Below are 20,240 nucleotides of genomic sequence, written 5' to 3'. Positions count from 1 at the left end.
AGATGAGGGGAAGTAGAAGAAAAGATCTCGGGAGTAAACCAAGCTCATTCGAGACCTTTAGGAAGCTTCCTCTCTGCTGCTCTCTTTGAAGCTAACTAACACACCCATAGCAACCTCGGTGGATCAGTTAACGATATACACCGATGGAGCTGCAGCTTTAGCAGTCCACGACTGCTTTCATTCCGCTGCACCGTCATTTGTCGTCCCGCCAGCAGACGATTTAAGGCACAACTTTTCCTCTTTACAATTGGCCATTTCTACTCATGGTCACTACTAAATCTGTTTAAACCTCTTCCTTCATACGTGCTGCCGCCATTTTCTCAGAAACAATGTCGGTCACCAGCCCAAGGATATCCCTCGTCGACAACACTGTGCCTGATCGAACCTCTCGTATAGGTGGGGGTGAGGGAGGGGGAGATCTAAGCCTCTCAGCAAGCTCACCCACGGTAACCACAGTGACGAAGAAATTAACAAAAGAATCCGTGAAAGATAGCTTCCAACGAAGGAAATATGCGAAGTTCCAGAAGAATAAATATGGCAACGGAGATGGATACGATGGTGTCGAGGGGGAGGGTGAAGGCCGACTCAGCCTGGATATATCTCCATCTCACCGGGATTCTCCGGACAGAACGGTAGAACAGCAGACCCCGACAGGCAATTTCACGAATCCCAGCAAACAGACTGCCGCCGAAACCGTTGAGGTCGCGTCGGAATCTGCCCAGGTCCTTCTAGACCCCTCGTTGTCCCAGGAACACCCTGGAGCGGGCGAAACTAGCGAAATCGACGTGTTGTACGAGAACCAGCGCGGCTGGTGGTTCTTCGGTGTCCCTCTGTATTCAGCAAAATCACTACTGCACCTGGACCCATCTGCTTGGCTCACCCGCAACCTCGAGGATAGTCCCGTCAATATCACGAATGCGCAGGTGCCCGACCCCAGCTGGGAATGGGCGTGGGATACGTGGTATATCGACATGTCCTACGATGTCGATGAGGGCGGGTGGCAGTATTCCTTTGCGTTCTCGTCGCGGTTTGGGTGGCATGGGACGCATCCGTGGTATCACTGCTTTGCACGCCGGAGACGATGGTTGAGGAAAAGGGTTAAGAAAGTTAGCATTGGAGCTGAGGAGGATATTGTTACCTTAAATGAGGTTTGTTTTACGGTTAGTTCGTGTCGGGCGCCAAGTGTTGGACTTCGGAGTCAGCGGGTAAGCCGTGGGACGCTTTCGAGTGCGGGTGAGATGAGAGCGGATGACATTTTGCCTGACGATATTACCAATATCGGTATGTTATTGAGCGCGATGAAGATGGCTCCGTTGGATAGAGATAAAATTCTCGCTATTCAGCATTTCGTGCAGTATGGAGGGGAGGACTTGTATTTTCTTCCGGAAAAGGTATGAATTCAGCTACCCTGTTACCTTTGTGTATGTTTCCTGCTTCTACTCTTTTTAAGGATTTTGTCTCAAACTTTGTCAATGCTAATTAACACCTATGTTTCTGCCTTGTTTATTACAGATGCCCGAGATTCTATCACTATTCATGTATAAAACCTCCTATCGGCACCTATTAGACTACTTTATACAGGCTATTGAGAGCATTCCCGCAACATCTAAGGGGGCTGAAAAACAGAAGCGAGAAAGCCTTATCAAAGTCATCGAGGACGAGAAGCTGAAAGGGCTGCATTTCTGGTGTGATAAAAAGGCAGTGGCTAGGGAGGAACGCCCTCTATTGACAGATGGCGGAGTGGGCGAATCGAATGACCAGCCTTCCCGAAGATCCAAAGGCAAGGAAGTTGTGCGGAACGTGGAAGACAGGGAGTAAGGAGCATTAATTCGTTATGGTATCCGTCCATGGCGGGATACGGAGATATAGCACATAAATATATGCATCACCGGGTGATATAGTTCTGAAGCTGCTCAGTGGTTGGCTCCTAGTTACCGTGTGTATGATACGAGCTGCAATACTTGACATTGACAGTTGAGCCATAATTTGCTTGTCAGCTAGTTATATCACCTTACTTTCAGTGAACTGCCCTTTATCCTGCGCTGTCTCATTAGCTATTAAATATTCCGTTTTTCGGTGCTTTGGAGACGTTTAAAACCGAGTCCCTCAGGAGAGAAGAGGACTTCACGTGACCAGCACATAGCCTAAACCTTCCCTTTTATATTTCTTCGCTTGGGACATATAATTTTAGGCGAAAAAATATCTCCGCAAAGATCCAAACCTCAAAAATGCATCTAACAAAATCATCACTTAGACTCTAACTTTAAAGCGCTATCACTGATGCACCCACGAGCAACCAAGTGTCGCAGTATTCTGCCTGCCACTTAGGATTTTCACTCCAATGCTCTCTGGGACTCACCGGGGTCTGAGAAACCGGGTGTCATTCTCTAGAGCTCCTTGCGACCATGCCGCATTCTCTCGCAATGAGCCCATTTTACCGTTTTTATACCCGCGCGGGCTCCTTTTTACACTGACCTGGGAGAGGCATGGGCAGGGCCCAACTTACCCTTTCAGATCAGGCAGTAAACGGTTAAATTCAACTTCCTATCGTTGCAGATTTGCCAGCGTAACTCTTGATACCTCGCGCAAATATTCTGGGAAAACACAACCCTCCATGTCCGATTCCCCGCCAACGGATTCAAATCTTGCGCAGCATGATGAATCAAGCGACGTTGATAATGGAAATTCACGGGAACTGGGCGGATACAAACAAACCGACAGCAATGGTCATGGTCCTGGACCATGTCCTAGTCGTCATGGTCCGGTCAACATTCGAACTGTCCGTTCTGAACCGTGGTGGATTAAGAACCCGCCAGGCGGGAGGCGACCAAAACCAAATTATGTATATGAGAAATGGATGGATGTAATGAATGAGATCAAGACTTTACCGAAAGCTGCTGCGGACAAACCCCCTCCCGAGTATGCCAAAACCATATACCTCTCTGAAAGAGATGTTGTTACCTTAACTGGATACGAGTGGGAGAACTTGTGGTATGTCAAAACGTTGAGCGGATGCCGAGTCCATGTATTACCACGGGAATACGATTCCGAAGATTCGATGCGCAAAGTCGTACTCACGGGTTCTCGGGAGGCTGTTAAATTGACTGAGGAAGAAATTCGGGCGGAAATCCAAGCGTCTTATGATTCTGGAGATTCTCCTGACTCTTTACCGCCTTTTGTGTTTGGACACGAGTGGAAGGACAAGCAAGATATGGACATTCCAACGATACGGTCTGTCTGGACACGCGGAGAGCGGTTGATGTCTGACGGGGAAAGATCTAGAAACCCGATCCGGGCAGATGAAATACGAATACCGAAGCAGTGGACTATTAAAAGCTTTGGCGACTATGTCGAACGGATAGTCAATCTGGCCTTCTCAAGCCCTGTCCATCGTCTGATATATCAAAATGGGACCCGAAACCGAGTCGTTATTATGGGAATTATCCGCGATCTGTTTACTGATTCCAAGTTAGGACAGTTCCTGTCTACCCGAGCGGTGAATTTAGCCATATTCTTCTGCTATCGATACCCTGACTTTTTACCAGACCTTTTACAGCTATTTCCTAGGTATGAGCATCTGATGACCACAAGGACTTTCAATGCACTCCTGAAGGGTTGTTCGAGAAACCATGACCTGGAGAGATTTCGTTATATCATCACATTGATGAAACGGTTTAGGGTTAGACCGAATGGGATGGAATGGGTGACTTTCGTTGAAACAATCTTATCCTCATCAATCAAGCAAAAAGTGGTCGCGAGCCTGCGCAAAGATGGACTTCTGAATGACCAGAACATCCTCCGTCTTCTCATATATGAGATCATTCCTGTTTCCTTCAGATCTCATCTGGATAGCGGCCAGACAGCCCAAGATTATTTTGAAGTCATGGATAGGAGATATGGACATGACTGGATGTGTACTGATATGGTCAACAGAATGCTGAGAGTGACGAGATGCAACAAGGACGTTGATGCAGCTCATCAGATTATACGGCGCTCTAAGGAACGGCATATACAACTGGATACGCAGTGCATGAACTTTTGCCTCGCCTTGTACCTTAACAAGGGCTGGTACCCTCAGGGACTCGACTTCTATTTGGACTTTGTCAATGACTTCCCAAATGTAGCCATAAACAACGAAACTGTCCGCATTCTTTTCAGCCTAGCCTGGAAAGCTAAATATTACAACACCTGCCGGGTTGTTTGGAGATATTCCTGCCTCTTGGGCCTAGCAAGCTCGAACATGAGACATCTGGTTTTGTCCTCCCTTCTCCGAAACACCATCCACGACCCGGAAAACTACCACCAAGACTGGCACAAGAAAGTTGGTAAGGTCGTTGTCGGGATCGAAACCAGCGTTGCCGATATTGGCACGCGCTTTGACTCTCTTAATACTGATGGATCAACCGAACCTGATCAATCGTTGTTGGATGACAACAGCAGCCTCGTGTCATTGCTGGTAGATTATCAACCCAACGGCGAATTACGGGATAAGCAGCGGGAACTTGCCACGCATGCCATCGACAGGGATGCTAGGGCGACGTGGAGCTTTAAGCCGCTGGCAAAATTCGAGTACATGATGTGGCAGGCTCATGAGATGGATATAGCGTGGCAATCGACTCCGGGCGCTGCGGACATGTCTGTTGACGAACTGGTTCGGAGAGCAATTGATGTCCCCGTAGTCAAAAGGCCGATTGCCGGTAAGTGGAAGAAAAGCCAGGTCTCCGGTAAAGGGGATGAAATTGGGGAGGTTTGGGGGGAAGGACATGAACAAGAAAAATACAGTGAGGAAGAAAGAGAATATGGGAAGGGAGAAACTGATTTACATGCCAAATCTGCCGGGACACAGGGGGAGGCTAAGGAGAGGAGATCGACGCAGAGTGGAAATACTATTTCGGTGGAGGAGGTTCGGGATATTTTGGAAAGACGGGGAATATCGTGGACAGGCGGGGAGAAGTCTTCGAAGAGAAGGTAGTGGTAATTTAAAGCTTGCGACTGGAGTGAAGGTCGAGAAGATGTCCCTTTTTCTATCTAAGATATTTGTATGCCATCTGGACCTTTTTGCTTCCTCCCTTTTATGATAATATTATAGCGGCGGCGTTGATGCGTTATACGGCTAACATCAAAAAGCATCTCCCCTTTTTCTGCGTGTGCTTCTATTTCCGTTTGCTATTTTCTCAATCTTTTCTTTGATTCTTTCGAGGATACCAAGATAGATTATTGAATTTTTGTTTGCTATACTTCGGTGATTCTCATCTGGTGTGCTTGTTGTCTTGGGCATGTCATTATAGAAGGGACACACCCAGCTTCCCGTGGTTTTTCATATTCTGCTCTGCGGATGGGATATTTTGGGCTGGGTGCTTTGTATATTACTACTCATTGCGTGTATTCACATAAACACCTCGCTAATTCATAGAAATGGATTTGAAATCTGACAAAAGGAAACCTCAGATCCACGCATGGATTTCTACTCTCCGTAGACTACTTTGATAAGTATATTGACCCGGTCGCTATTTAGCTTTTCAGGTGAAAAGGGTCTTTAACCTTCATTTTGGAGATTCTAAATTCAATTTGCTGGGAAATAGACATGGCTATCGCCAGCTTGGAGCCAACAATCTATGCTCGGATCCCATGAAAGCCCGGGATTCCGAGCCTGGAAAAGTGCTGCTTCATCGCCATTGTTGCTCCATTCATTTCAATTAGCCACGGGATATCTCTTCGATCTAAGTTAAACACAAATGCCTAAGTTCTGACACACGATCTACTTCATACATTCCTCTCATAACGTCCATTTTCAATCCGTAAACCATAATCAATATGTATGGTGCCCCGAATGCTCCCCGTTCTCATGCCGTGGCAACTCCTGAGAGTTATATCCGTACGGGTCGAGGGTGGTCGGAATGGACCCCACACCCTCCTTCAGATATAGCACAAGCCGGAATGCGGAGTTGCCATTGAGATAGTAGCGATGCAGCTGCTTGCTGCGTAGGAAGCCCAGACGTTCGTACAGTTTCATAGCTGCCGTATTGGTAGTTTCGGTTTCGAGGACGATCTGAACGTTGATCGGGTGTTAGTTGGTTGCTTGTGTTGGCGGGGGTGGTTAAACCCGTGAGTCGTACCCCTCGTACACTTGTGCGGCGTGAAGTGGGTGGGAGATACTGCTTTTGTGATGGGCACAAGGAAGAGGAAATGGAAAAAATGTCACACCTCGTCTGCATTTCTAGCGGTCATTGCATCAATAGCCATACACACAAGCTTCGTCGCAATGCCTTTGCCTCTGTGTTCTTCCTTCACAGCTAACATGGCAATATAACCACGTAGCGGCCCGCCGCGATGCGGTTCGAGCTTTGACACGATAACCCCGATCAGGTTGTTTTTTTCATCCATTGACTATATACACACACACACACATATATATATACACATATATTAGCCCGATCGGTGTCGACAGCAATGAGTTCTTATGTAGGAAAGGGGGGGGGCTTCAGCTGGGATACAAAAAGGCGGTGACTGACCATGTAGCACAGGTCACCCCATTGATAGAGAAAGTATCTGTAGACATAGATGCTGTACGGCTCGGAAAGGTCTTTGGAGATCAGCTGGCGCATTGCAGTGACATATTCGTTCTCCTTGTCGCTTTCATATTGGACATAGCGGTGTTGTTCAGCGACAGCTGGAGTGCTGGATGCCGCATTGTCAGGCATCGTGGACGTAAGAGAGTCGGGGTTGCGGTTTCATAGGGAGCTTTTCTTTTTTCCCATTTAATTTTCAACAAGATTCCTGCATCCATAAAACGGCCATTCAACTCAGGAAGAACAACCCCTCAGTCAGTCTGTCGGAGTGAGCGAGCTCCAAGGTGGGGAATGTTAGCTGCGTTAAGGTTGCCCGTCTAAGCTCCAATAAAATGCTTGGATGTTGCTCGGCACAGGCCAACCATCGTTCAATCTCTTCCTCAATACGTTCGACAAACATCACCGCAAAGTCTGCACTTTGTCCCTCTTCCCATGTGATTCCCCGCCTGTTAAGACGGGCAGGTCAGCCCAGTCGACGGCATCTAATCTATGTATTTATCAATATATAAAAATAACCAAAGTCTCTGAAATTCCCGCCGAGAAACCATATTGGTATTCACCCTACCTACACTATGTCAAGCCTCCGCCGTCGAGTCGGGGATATATTCGCGACCACTCGCGCCAGCTCCGCACCCGGCGCATCCGCCGCAGCTACCCCCGATAACGCCAACGACGACAACAGTGGAAGCAGTAGCAGCAGCGGCAGCAGCAGCAAGAATGCTGTGGTGGTGGATGACAATGGTGGGAAAAAGCTTCGTTTCGGCCCAGCCTTAGAACTTCAGGAAATCTGTGTCAGGCGGAGGAGTAAACGGCGTAATGGGTTGATATTCGGACTTGGAGGCATTTTTGGGATATTCTTAGCTCTATTTTTTGCAAACCAGAATGAAGTCATTAGTTTGGATGCACTAATGGATCTTAATTTGGATTCGTTAATGGATGTTATGCCGGCCGGCATGATCAGAGATGCCAGCCAGTTCTCGGTATTGCCCTCCTCTATTTCCGCTCCTGGTTCTCCTCCTCTCGGGGTAATCACTTACAGTCGACGCTAATTGTTGGTATTCTTCTTATCATGTAGCAGACGGAACGGGAAGCGGTTAGCTATGATGCCTTTTCGGTTGGCCTCAGTCTTAAGACTCAGGGAATAACCGCAAATCATTCTATTATTATGGTCCCCGGAGTGATATCAACGGGGCTGGAGAGCTGGGGAACTGATGAAAAGTCAAGACAATACTTTAGGAAAAGGTTATGGGGAAGTTGGACTATGATGAGGGCACTCGTTCTCGACAAATCTAGCTGGAAAAATCACATTATGCTCGATAAGTTTACGGGACTTGATCCCTCGGGTATCAAGCTTCGAGCTGCGCAGGGTTTTGATGCGACAGATTTCTTCATCACGGGTTACTGGATCTGGAACAAAATTTTGGAAAACCTTGCTACCATTGGTTATGATCCAACTAATGCTTTCACTGCCGCTTACGACTGGCGACTTTCCTATCTTAATCTTGAAAGGCGTGACCATTATTTCAGCAGACTCAAGGCATACATTGAGACGGCTGTGGGACTTTCGGATAGGAAAGTTGTTCTTGTTTCGCATAGCATGGGCTCTCAAGTAGCCATGTTCTTCTTCAAATGGGTTGAAAGTTTGGAGCATGGGGGAGGAGGCCCTGACTGGGTAGAAACACACATTGACTCGTGGATTAATATTAGCGGCTGCATGTTAGGGGCCTCCAAGGGAGTCTCAGCTGTCCTGTCAGGCGAGATGAAAGACACTGCACAACTGAACGCCTTTGCAGTCTACGGGCTCGAGAAGTTTCTCTCAAAGGAAGAGAGGGCGGATTTGTTTCGCGCCATGCCTGGTATATCGAGCATGCTCCCCAAGGGTGGAGACGCTATCTGGGGAAATAGCACATGGGCGCCAGACGACCAAGAAGGCCAACCTTTCACCTTTGGAAACTTCATAAATTTTAAGGAGACGAATTCATCAAAGACGCAAAGCAACCTTACCGTAGACGGGGCACTACCTTTCCTCTTCAAGCACACGGACCAATGGTACAGAGATCAGGTCGAGCAAAATTATTCTCACGGCGTCGCTCATACGACAGCAGAAGTCGAAGCGAACGAAAAGGATCCACGCAAGTGGCTGAATCCGCTTGAAGCCCGCTTACCCATCGCCCCAAACTTGAATATATATTGCTTCTATGGCGTGGGCAAGCCTACAGAGCGGAGCTACTTTTACCATGACGATATCGATCCCCTATCAAAGCTGAATGTCAGTATAGATACAACAGTGACGAACGGGATTGTGGATCGGGGTGTGGTCATGAGCGAGGGCGATGGCACCGTCAACCTGCTCAGTCTGGGGTATATGTGCGTGAAGGGATGGGGGATTAAAAGATATAATCCTGCTGGTGCAAAAGTGAAAGTGTATGAGATGCCGCATGAACCTGGTCGGTTCTCGCCTCGTGGAGGCCCGAATACAGGTGAGCTACATGGACGCTTAATTTTATCACTTGTGCGTTCCACCCCCCCTTACCCAAACATGTTATTGTTGTTGTTGTTGCTGTTGTTATTATTCATGGGAAACCATCCTCTGACGGTGCACACATATATTTAGGTGACCATGTCGACATTCTTGGTCGATCACTCCTCAACGATTTAGTTCTTCGTATCGCCAGTGGGAGAGGCGACATGGTGGAAGACCACTTTGTCTCTCGAATAAAAGAATATTCTGACCGCGTTAAGATCAGCGAGGAGGAATGATCATTGAACCTCAACTATCTATCATCCATCTTGTACAAACAAAATGACCTTCATAGATTCAGTTCTTCTTTCCTTTTCTTCCGTTGATTTTTGGAAAATCCTTGGAAACCACACGGCCCTTCTCACATATCCACCGTCATTAATGTACAGAACCTGTAATATTTCCTTTATCACTTCTCTCCTGTATATTCCTTTTTTTTTTCTTTCTTTTTTTGGGAAAACAACCGTTTTCCCCCTTGGTCTTTGCTTTGGAGAGGTGTAAATCATCCTTTTTGTCCTCTATATCCCTCTTCTCTTTTGCAATTATAGATGGCCTGGTAGCAATTGCCACTTTCTTTTGCTGTGTTCTGACTATGGCTAGGTTTTTTTGAATATTGTTTATGCCTCAAATGACAAACAAACCGCGACGAATTTCATATCTCATTCTGAGAACATTTTTCTCTTCTGAGCTTCAGTTTTGTGTTAACACATCTTCAGAAATAATTTGACTTGGGCTAATTCCAAACCCCTACTACTGTCTGTGTTGAGGGAGGGTGTCGAAAACTTATCCCATGTTTTGCACATGGTGTCTGAGTGAAGAGACAGAGTATTGTGAGGTACCTACGATGGCAGCTTGGTTCATGGTGATCGAGTGTTCCAGAACCCTACGCACATACGAGAACACAGGATACATCCATATCGTGGGTTAGGTGATAGATACTCCAACATCGCATGCATACAGATGAATGAACAATCCTATTTTTTCATACACAATTGGAGTCTTTCCTTAAAAGACAGACCTCAGGGAGACGGGAGGGGGAGAGAATTGTGGGTAAGAAAAAATCAGGCATAGATTGAATTTTGGACAACCCACCACATGCCCTGGCGTAACTAAACCCCGTCGCTGATATGTAATCATTCGATTCAGTGGCAGGAGGAGAGGATGAAAGGTCAGATTCAATTATTTCCAGAGCTTTGGGGAACTCTGAAAATCACAGCATTTTCCAACTTCGAGAACCCACCAGAGCGGGCGATGAAGAGAGCTGACGAGCACGGAAGAACTTGGGCATTGAATATTATAACAAAACCTTTGGACAAATGAAACGCATGACGAGAGGGGGGGGGGAAATTCAATGGAATGTGGGAATAGAAAAGAAAGAAAGGTTAAGAAAGAAAACTAGGAAAATAAAAAGTATGTTCATCAAAGTATTAAATTCAGATTTAAGTGTTATTGTGAACTTGCTGCGTCCTTCTAGTGAATGGTAGCCGCTTAATTGGACCGTTAATCGAGGAATGCATACATAGAACGGATGGATGATACCACATAGCAGGTGGATTCCGATGAATGTAGTTAGCTATCGTATCGTGCCATTAAAGAGTGGCCCAACTTGTAGTCTTCGACCTCAAAAAATATTCATCCATAGCTTTGGATTCAGCTACAGTGGCAAGTCATGTCGATAATTTTATTTTAATTTTATTTTATTTTATTTTTTTTTTTTAATATTTCGGGCTGATCCAAGATATAAGAGATACGGAGAAGCTCATATATTTTTTCTTGGAAATCAATAGCCCAAGGGAGAACAGACAGTTTCGCAACGTTACTTGTCGGATAATGGCAAGTTCTGCACCGCTTTTGGAGAAAACTTCTTTGGTAATCGCTGAAATATCGTGATGGATAACATTGAAGAGTAAAAAGGTGGATGCATCAGCATCATCGCCAGCAATTACAAAGGGGTTTTCCAGATCCCGAGTTTGCCCCAGTCCGAGGAAGGGGTTGAACCCGCAGTGGAGTATTTAGATGCCTCACTCGGAACATGCGAGGAAACTAGGAGGTGCATTTTGGATCTCTCGCCCCGGGCCTCTTTGAAGACTTCGAAACACACATGTCTGCACAAGCGCAAATTTGGATCACCTTGGGATTGCTGGGGGCTAGGTTTTCAGCAGGAGCTTCTGCTATTTTGTGTGGAAGTGTGCTAGACGGGAATGGAGAGGCCCCTATCATGGCACTGTCGGGGGGGGGGGGGGCCACAGGCTTTCTGAATCAGATATAAATTTTGAAAGCGTTAACTATCAAATCTGTTGAACTTCTGTGATATATCATGAAGAATAACCAGCACCTGTCAACAAGTCAATGATGAAGATTGGGATTTCCAGTGCCTCAGCATTGACATGTCAATGTCGACAGCACAGTTGCAACTTACCCAGCCATGTTCACATCCCAACTTTTCCAAATTCTGCGGGGGCATTAATGTCGGTTCCAAGGGGCGGCGGCAGCAGCAGCAGCAGCAGCATCTCACATAATTGCAAGTCCGCATTCCGGGCCTCCTGACTCGTTAACCCCTGACAAAAAGCCAAAAAAAAAAAAAAAAAAAAAAAAAAAAAACCCAATCTCGAGTTTTGGGGAGGAAAGACTGGATTCCGAATTGCATTATGCGGGCCGATTTATGGGGTAATTAAATTCAAAGCCGTGGGTGTTTATGTTGCGAAAAAGTGGGCTAACTAGGGGTAAACCAACTACGAAGATGAGACGAAAACCTTTGGAAAAATAAATAAGAGTTGTCCTGAAAACAGGGGTGCTTTCAATCCTGGAACAGCGAGCGGGCCTCCCCTGGGGGGAACCATCGAAAAACCGCCCTTCATACAAAACGGACGAACACGAATAAGAAGGGTGGCTGGGGAAATAATACATGATTGATTTATTTATTAATGCTGTATAGAGTATTCGAAACAGACAACAAATAATATAGGCCCTTCCAACAGGGCCGGGAGGGGAAAACATAGGAAAAATACAAAGCAAAAAAACACACAACAATCATCTTCATCATGATTAACCCTTTCCCTCCCTCTTAAGTTCTAGTTTGCTGAAGGTCATCTTCGCTCTCTTTCTCTCGCGAAGAAAAGAGCCATGTTCAACTATTCCAAACTCTTTGGTGCAAAAAGAAAAGGAGAAAGAAAGAAAGAAAAAGAAAGAAAGAAAAAAAAAAAAATTCATAAATCCCATTAAAAGATTTGCTCATGAAAACAAAACAAGACTCCCTCAGTAAAATCCCACATCGTAGCAATAGAGCGCAACAGTGCACCAGATTTCCCCAACCAACCAAACAATCAGTCCCGTAAACCTATCGCCCCCATTTGCCGTCCACTTCTCATGGCAGCAACGGGTGGAGGGGGAAAAAAAAGAAGAGAAAAGAAAAGGACAAAACAGAACCAACGAAGGCCTTCTCTGCTGTCCGGGGAAAGTTGTTGAAGCAGATAGCCCAAACTGGCCTGTAAATAAACGCTGGGACCGGTATGCCAAGTACAAATCGAATGTATGTTCATGAGGTGGGTAACTTAAAGGGATTTGAAAGGTGAGACAATCACACGTCAAGCAAAATAAAATAAAATAATCTATAAATGCTTATATGATAATGCGAGGAAGAAAAAACATAAGCTTCAAGAGAATAGCGTAGCGAAATTGAAGAACTATACAAGCTCTCCTTTTCCCACATATCCACCATCCGGTTCTTATATAAAAAGCTACCTTCCATGTGTTTAATGAATGTAATGAAGAACCAAAAAAAATCCGCCGGTTTCTTTATCTCCTCCCGTGGTCTTAAAGTCTCCTTGCAAGACAGATCAGAGCAGGTAAAAGCTGGGGATTCGCTGCCAAAGACTTCAGTATCATACACGGGTTGTTTGCAAATATAGGTTAGATGTTGGATTGAGCGAAGTTTGAAGAACGGCCTAACTATAAGGGACGATTCGGGAGGTATTTCTATGGGTAGCTTGCATTGAGCGCTGAATTCGAATAAGAAGAACACAGTACTGTGGCAAAGTAGCGGCGGCGTTGTATTATTAGCAAGTGGGAATTTTCGCCTTAACCGATTAATCGAGGTTGAGATGTGTGGTATATTGGGGGTTAGGTAATTAGGAAGTCCGCGGGCCGAATATGATCCAACGGACAAACTGCAACTTCGCCAACATGATGTTTAGATCTCAAATCGACGGAACAGGTGTTGCATAGTGAAGAGAAAAAGAGAAGAAGAAGAAGAAGAAGAAGAAGAAGAAGAAGGTATCCAACGTCATTAAAGTTAAATATGTCTTTCGAAAAGAATTCGCTCAAAACTGCAAAAAGGGGCTCCAGAATATGCCGTGAGTCATTATAAAAGAAATCCCGCTATTACTTCAAATGCTGTTTATCAGCAAGGGTACGCTGCCGAGTCTAGGTTGCTTCTTCGGAAAAGGGGATGATAATAGAAGGTGGCTTTTATATTAGCGACCTGCTTCGAGATCGGAGTTGGCGCCTAACGTCTCCCCATCCCAGAGGGATTGAGCTTCGTCCACGGGGCTAAGCGAACCAGATGATATGGAGGAAGAAGATCCCATTGCCCATTCGTCGTTATCGTGATGTATATCAGCATTCAGGTTTGCCAAGTCATAGCCGTGTGTACTTGGCGATTCCCCGACCTCCACATAATCGTAGTCCCACCTGAATGACTTGTCATTCTGAACTTGTGGGATGAATCTTGACTTCGCGAAATAGAAAGAGACGGCCGCTAGGAGGCCACCACCTATCAGATCCACTGCGTAATGATGCGAAAGGTACATCGTGGACCACCACAGCCAGGCGGTGTACATGATAAATGCTGGTCGAAGTTTGGGGAATATAAGGCTCAAAAATAACGATTCGAGAGTTGCGTTTCCAGCATGTAGGGATGGAAAGGCGCCAAACGGTACCGGTGATGCCTTGAAACCGGACGTGTATAGATCTATGCCGAAAATTTCATCGATTCGGGCCAGTCCACCGGGAGATCCGGGAATTCCGTAGTGGGCGGGGGCTAAGCCATAGAGATTCTCGTACCATGGGGGAGAACACGGAAACAAAAATTGTATAGTGACTGCAGTAATACACATGAATCCAAAGGTTCGAGCGAATATTGGAGTCATCCCAGGGGGTCCGAAGATAAATATAATTATGGCGCATAGCGCAGGGGAGGCGTAATGCATGATTCCGTACGGAAACCAGGCCAAAATATCTAGAAAGGTACTCTGGCGAGCGGAGAGAATATTACTCAAATTGGCACCGTAAAAGATGTTTTCTAGCGCTGGAAGGACCCGCACCCATATTGGGGGCCGCCAGTCGCTGGGAATAAATCTGTTGGGGGTAGAGCAACCGCATTAGTAACACACACACACACACACATCGATTCCACAGTGCAAGGAACATTTTTTCGAACCCCGTCGCAAACCCAAACCAGCATGCCATGGGGGTAAAAGAAAAATTTATATAACTGAGGGAGAAACATACTGGCAAGCGTAGAAATATATGAGCCATGCAGCAATAGGGAGGAAGGGCAGGAAGAATTGACAGGTGACCGGGAAAATTAAGGAGGTTATCAAGGCAAAGGAGACTAAGGTCTTGAGAAAAGGGCCTGGCGACTCCATGACGCAAAGAGAAAAGATGCCCAAAAAGAGGAGCAACAAGTACTGTCCGTCATATATGGTCCACTGATGAGCTTGTAGGGTCTTTAGGGTGTCCAGGGGGGAGGCCGAGGTGTTCAGGGACGTTATTGCAGAGGTGGCGGAGACGCGACTTCGTAGCTTTGACCGTAGTTTCCGGCGCACGCGATGTGGAAGAAGCATTTGTAAAGATCGCCATGGTAATACTATCTGAACTTTTCCGAGATAATTTTGCGAATTGTCCTTCCATGAGGCCATTGCAGGGTTCATCACACCAGCCATATTTTACTGAGAGCCGCCTGGACCAGTCCCAAGAACAATTACAGGTTGGAACGGATGAGGGACCAGAACAGGCTCACAGCCAGTGAAGGCAACGAGCAGGGAAAATCTGTGGCGTTTGTGGACGATGCAGACAGCACAGGACGTAGGGGAAGGATTTTCAACAGCTGGTTGGACGAGAAGCACCTGCGACCCGAAAAGCGAAGAAGGAAACAGGTGAGGGAAGCTAAGATCAGGATGGTACCGAGCAACAGACGTCAGTAATGGAAGAGATGCTCAGCACAAGGGCGACAGAAAGAGAGAGAGAGAGAGAGAGAGAGAGAGAGAGATAGATAGAGAGAGAGAGAGAGAGAGAGAGAGAAGGGAGAGGGAAAGGGAGGGAGAGAATAGCAAGGAGGAGAAAATGGGTGGCTAAGGTTAAAAAGGAAGATGAAGCTGAGGAAACGAGAGAAAAGCAGCGGAGGCTTGGATGAAGGTATTGTGGTATTTTTGAGAGTATTGGCATGGGTAAGCTTGGGGCCGTGTGGATCGCGGCTGCTGATTGGTTTAAAGTGTAATATTACAGTACGATACGGTAAAGTTAATTACTGCGGGAAAATCGGATTGTACTAAACGTATTTATCAGCATGAAATATTACAATACTACGTGGTATCATACATAACCATACCGGCCGCGGATGAATGGCGGAAACATCGGGGTTCAGGGGTTTGTCGTATTGTGCTTGTTCTCTATCGTATTGTATTAACTAACGTCCATCTTAGCAGACACATTAATACATGGAAATAAAAAGTGAATGAATAATGTGCCCGTGATATCGATATCACGCCTAGACTCAGTCGCTTTACTTTGAACGGCTGAAGTATGTTGATTTCTTTATGAAAGATGAAATGTTTCAAGCTATCTACACTGCTCATTGTCGATGCTGAGAAAGAATCCAAAGAAGTGTTTAATGAAGCTTATGAGAAAATGATTGATTCCGCTTTTACTAATTACACCAATATCCTGTCCGCATAATTATATATGCCGCTATGCAAAGGAGGAGTGGCTTACAGAAAAGGACAGTCCAAGTCTCATCAGAAATGTGACGGTAGGGGGTGACGACTTCGGTGGCTCGTTGTTTGAACGCTGTAGTTTATCCAACCCTTTCAGCAGCCTATTCTTAGAGTTGGCGGACCCCCTTCCAATCCTATATGCCCGCACCAAGATCCTCAGCCCTTGTATACAACAGACGGGGTCAACAAGCTCTAATGCCTCATGGGAGAGAACAACGGTAAATCCACAAGTTCCTAACCTTGGCACGTCAGTTTCGTTTCATAGGAGACTCGAGAGAGACTCGAGAGAGACTCGAGAGAGACTCGAGAGAGACTCGAGAGAGACTCGAGAGAGACTCGAGTTTCAATGCTCAGTCGACCAGAGCGATTCCCAGCAGCATGGACATCCAGGTCGGTTAGTTCCTAGGGTGCAAGCAGACAACAAAAGGTGTCCATGCTCGAGCTGGCTAGCAATCAGTGCGTTTTGCCAATAAGGGCCCCAGCTCGCGGCGGGACAGGGATCTCGTTTCGCTCTCTCTGGCTTGGCGGGCAGCTTCCTGTCGACTTTCGCGCTTGCTTTTTGCTCGTCGAATGATCCTGTGATAAGAGTTAAATGAGGCGCTTGGCACTATTGTGGCTTTTCGGATTACGGGTATTTTGATTACGGAGAACTAGATGGGGCTTCGGCGTTCATAAAATTATTCATAAAAGTTTCTGGCTCCTGGGCATATTTCTGGAGCATATTTATGCATGTGGAGACGGCAACATACATTTTGTAAATATTGGAAATGGTTGCCGGTTCCCGAACGGAGGTTATGTTTTTTTCTGGGTTGACATATTTTCTTCCTCGTGCCGGTGTTCTTTTTTTTTTTTTTTTTTTTTTTTTTGTTCCTGCTGAAGTGACAGAGAATTTTTGGAGAGCAATTTGAAAAGGCTGGGGGCGACAAAAGGAACCAATGAATCTGCTTGACAAACAACGGACACAAAACTACGAAAACCTTAATGCGAATAACGTTCGAATATCCCATTGGGATGGGGGGGTGGCTTTCAGCAGTTCTTCAAACCCGTGCTCCATTGGACTCATATTTAAGTTCCCCGATTCTACTGCTCCGGTGGTGCAGGTCAGATTTTCAAGGACGGATCTCAGATGTCAAACAAAATGTATCCTGCTTGCTGAAGAGTCTCATAGCATTGAGAGATCCCGCTACACTACAGACCCCTTTATTAACTTTGCCCTCGACCATTTCGCGACTTAGATCCCTTTATTCACACAGATGGCCCTTCCCAATCGACCACAACAGGTCAAAGAGCTCGAAGCCGTTCCAATATCGTGTCGGGTGGATGCTTCGAATCAACTTCGCTAAAACGCCCGCTATCCCGTTAAGAATTTCGCTTTGATTTCGATTCGTGGTTACCAATGCCCCTTGAAGCATTGGTTGGGGTTGTGGGAATATCTTCCACTATCGATGATTCAGGTGTATTCGCATCCATCACATCCAGTGTCTTCAATTATTAATATGTTGTTTGCAAGCTCCATACGATCCTCTCTCGCAAAATGTGAAATCACACCTCCCCCACTCCGGAACTGCCCAGCGCAATTTCCTGGAGCGAAATTCCCAGATCAAGATGCTGGACGCCGCTTGAAACATGATCATCGTGGCCTCGACGTATATCTCGATATCCTGTGTTGCTCTGGGCTTCGGATGCTAACCCAGCGTAAAAGTTGACTAGCAAATGAGTTCATGACAGAACGGTTTGTTTTAGCCGGTTGGGGTTTAGGTGCATCTTCTTATGCGCCGTCTCGAGCAACAGGGCAAGTGGGAAGCACCCATCTCGCTCGCTTTCATTGGGATGAGCAGTGAAAGATTCCAACGGCAAATTCATGTGGAAGAGAGAGCAGGCTTAAGATCAACAGAAGAAGGGCGGATAGTAGTCGACTTTCAAGGGCTTTTGCTGTGGTCATTCTCGACTCCCTCTGAGAGGAATATACCGCGAAACAACTATAATGGGGCTTTGATGTCAATGAAATAATGGTTTGCCTTACTTAACAGCTTTTCTGCAGGTCAGCGAACTCTGAAGATATGGGTTTACTATGGTAATTTTGTTTTGACTTTGATGGCAGCGGCAAGCGAGAAACATGTTTGCAAGCGGGTTTCAACTTTTGTTTACATATCTGAACATTCCCCGTGGTATTGAATAAAGGACTGGTAAACCTACCGAGCTTCAAAAACCCAGCTTACGTGTGACTGCGCCTTCGGTAGGCTTTGCAATGACGTCATCTCCTCAAGAATGGGATTCGATATAACAGCGACAGCAGAATCGAAAACAACAGATTCTTTATGCCTGTCTTCCTTCTGCAGAGATACTTTGTACTGTCATGTCCTGTACAATCATATATACATACATGCGTACATCTTAACACTGATGAAAAGGCTTCTGCAATGCATCCAACACCCTGGAAACTCAGCCACGCTACACGAACTCATGGCGTTACAAACTTCCAACAAAGGGCCATTATCTCGGTCCAACTTCCGACGATCCGACCCAACACAATGCAACCCATGTCTAAATAGTATGTACGGCACATGGTACGTAACTCCATACGGCCAATGAAGTTTTGCTCAGAGAGGGGGGTCTCCATCCATTCCACCTATCCCAATCCTCCCGGTAGTGTACTCATCCGCGCCTTTACCTACCCAACTTACTACAATCATCACGTGTAGGCAGCGACAATCCGCTTGATGCGGTAGACACGTCAAACAAACCCAAAAACCATGCTAAGACATCATCCACCAGTAAATTCCGCACCTTGATTGGGCAACGACTCGATTATTCCACAAAGAGCTTAAAATAACCCACAGGGATGTTATCTCCGCAGCTGCCGGCTCTGTAACTGACCGACTTACACTCTCAAGCATACCTTGATTTTGATTTTGATTTTTGAATTTTTGAATTTTTTTTTAAAAAAAAGGGGATAGACTAGATTTCCTCAGCAGGTCAAGATGTTCAAGTGTCCGTATGGCTGGATTTATTTTTGTACACCCATGCAAATGAACAAGGCAACCCGCAAAACCAGCACAGACCATCCTCACCATCCTACGCGGTTGAGAGGGTGGGATAAACCCCCATCCTGAAACACCAGCGGACTGTAATATCCGAGAAAAACCCATTCCTTCTCCCCTTGTATGGAAATATTTCTCAAATATAGATCAAGAGCGGCAAAATTAATAATAGGAAGATTACATATCATTTTCACGATCGTCACGCGGTCTATGTTTATGCGCTCTGTGATGAATTAGCTGTTTCTTTTTTCATGGCTGAAGCGGGATCTACTTTATAGTGGAGCTCTCGAGCATCATTGCGGGGTAGTAGCAGCGCGCCTCCAAAACGCTACCAGTCTCCAGTCTCTCTCGTTTCTACTCACACTTCACTCATACATCGTACAAACATACAAGTATGTAAAACAAAATACGTGTCGTGCAAATTACGAAGACCGGTAGCCCCAGGAGTTCGATATTGACTGGGTAGACATTTTGCCGTCTCACTTGGACAGAGATAATATTTCGCCTCGCTTGCTGGCGTCGAGATTTCAATCAGCCACAGTCAAGCCATGATGTGCTCACACATTAGACAAAAATCAACGAAGCTGGTAATTCGGTTCCAGCTGACGAGGACAGACTGGAGTCTAGTTGGTATAATCAATATATTTTAAGGATGTGGGTAGATGGCTCAAGTCTGTCGCTATGGGATACGTTTTGACTACATCCTAACATATCTGAAGCAAGGACAAAATTCTTCCAATATCTCCATCAGAAACATAACGGATCAACGGAATATCTATTGACGATCTACATATGATGTCTGTGATGGATCTTCCCCTCAATTCACTGATGAAACTTCTGGAATCCTGCATTGTATGAGATGACCCCATCACGTTTGGCGTTTCTTTTCCCTAAAATAATACAGAAGCTCGGCTCCATTTTAACCAGGGGAGAGATATGCCCGGAATGCAATGCAGTTTCCCTTGGTGCTCTCCGTCAGTCATGAGGGACTTTTATAATTTCTACCAAGGAAATTTCAGGATGTCAATTCTCCATAAACTCCGGACACTCCGCACATAGCTTTTCTCAAGCAATATTGTCTCCCGGTCCGTTGCGTGATGTCATCGCAGATGGCTCG

General features: G+C 46.0%; 5 protein-coding genes across 5 annotated transcripts; 2 read left to right on the top strand and 3 right to left on the bottom strand.

Moving 5' to 3' along the window:
- Positions 1–329: 329 nt before the first annotated feature.
- PADG_12444 (uncharacterized protein) lies at positions 330–4,972 on the top strand (the record flags this gene model as incomplete). Its single annotated transcript, XM_010765459.1, has 3 exons — positions 330–1,391; positions 1,513–1,814; positions 2,302–4,972. 3 exons carry the CDS (start codon positions 330–332, stop codon positions 4,970–4,972), a joined length of 4,035 nt encoding a protein of 1,344 aa, XP_010763761.1.
- An 837-nt stretch (positions 4,973–5,809) lies between these two features.
- On the bottom strand, positions 5,810–6,701 carry PADG_08172 (peptide alpha-N-acetyltransferase MAK3; the record flags this gene model as incomplete). Its single annotated transcript, XM_010765422.1, has 3 exons — positions 5,810–6,049; positions 6,205–6,387; positions 6,513–6,701. 3 exons carry the CDS (start codon positions 6,699–6,701, stop codon positions 5,810–5,812), a joined length of 612 nt encoding a protein of 203 aa, XP_010763724.1.
- A 440-nt stretch (positions 6,702–7,141) lies between these two features.
- Positions 7,142–9,329, top strand: PADG_08171 (phospholipid:diacylglycerol acyltransferase; the record flags this gene model as incomplete). The annotated part of the gene is made up of 3 exons (XM_010765396.1): positions 7,142–7,549; positions 7,645–9,049; positions 9,184–9,329. The coding sequence occupies 3 exons, from the start codon at positions 7,142–7,144 to the stop codon at positions 9,327–9,329; spliced, it is 1,959 nt and encodes a 652-aa protein (XP_010763698.1).
- Positions 9,330–13,562: 4,233 nt separating this feature from the next.
- PADG_08169 (uncharacterized protein) lies at positions 13,563–15,032 on the bottom strand (the record flags this gene model as incomplete). Its single annotated transcript, XM_010765421.1, has 2 exons — positions 13,563–14,445; positions 14,599–15,032. The coding sequence occupies 2 exons, from the start codon at positions 15,030–15,032 to the stop codon at positions 13,563–13,565; spliced, it is 1,317 nt and encodes a 438-aa protein (XP_010763723.1).
- Positions 15,033–17,049: 2,017 nt separating this feature from the next.
- PADG_12443 (uncharacterized protein) lies at positions 17,050–17,494 on the bottom strand (the record flags this gene model as incomplete). Its single annotated transcript, XM_010765458.1, has 2 exons — positions 17,050–17,165; positions 17,332–17,494. The coding sequence occupies 2 exons, from the start codon at positions 17,492–17,494 to the stop codon at positions 17,050–17,052; spliced, it is 279 nt and encodes a 92-aa protein (XP_010763760.1).
- Between the last annotated feature and the right edge of the window lie 2,746 nt (positions 17,495–20,240).

Source organism: Paracoccidioides brasiliensis (genome assembly GCF_000150735.1).
Source record: "Paracoccidioides brasiliensis Pb18 unplaced genomic scaffold supercont2.17, whole genome shotgun sequence".
Taxonomy (NCBI): domain Eukaryota; kingdom Fungi; phylum Ascomycota; class Eurotiomycetes; order Onygenales; family Ajellomycetaceae; genus Paracoccidioides; species Paracoccidioides brasiliensis.
This window is presented reverse-complemented; position numbering and strand designations above follow the sequence as displayed.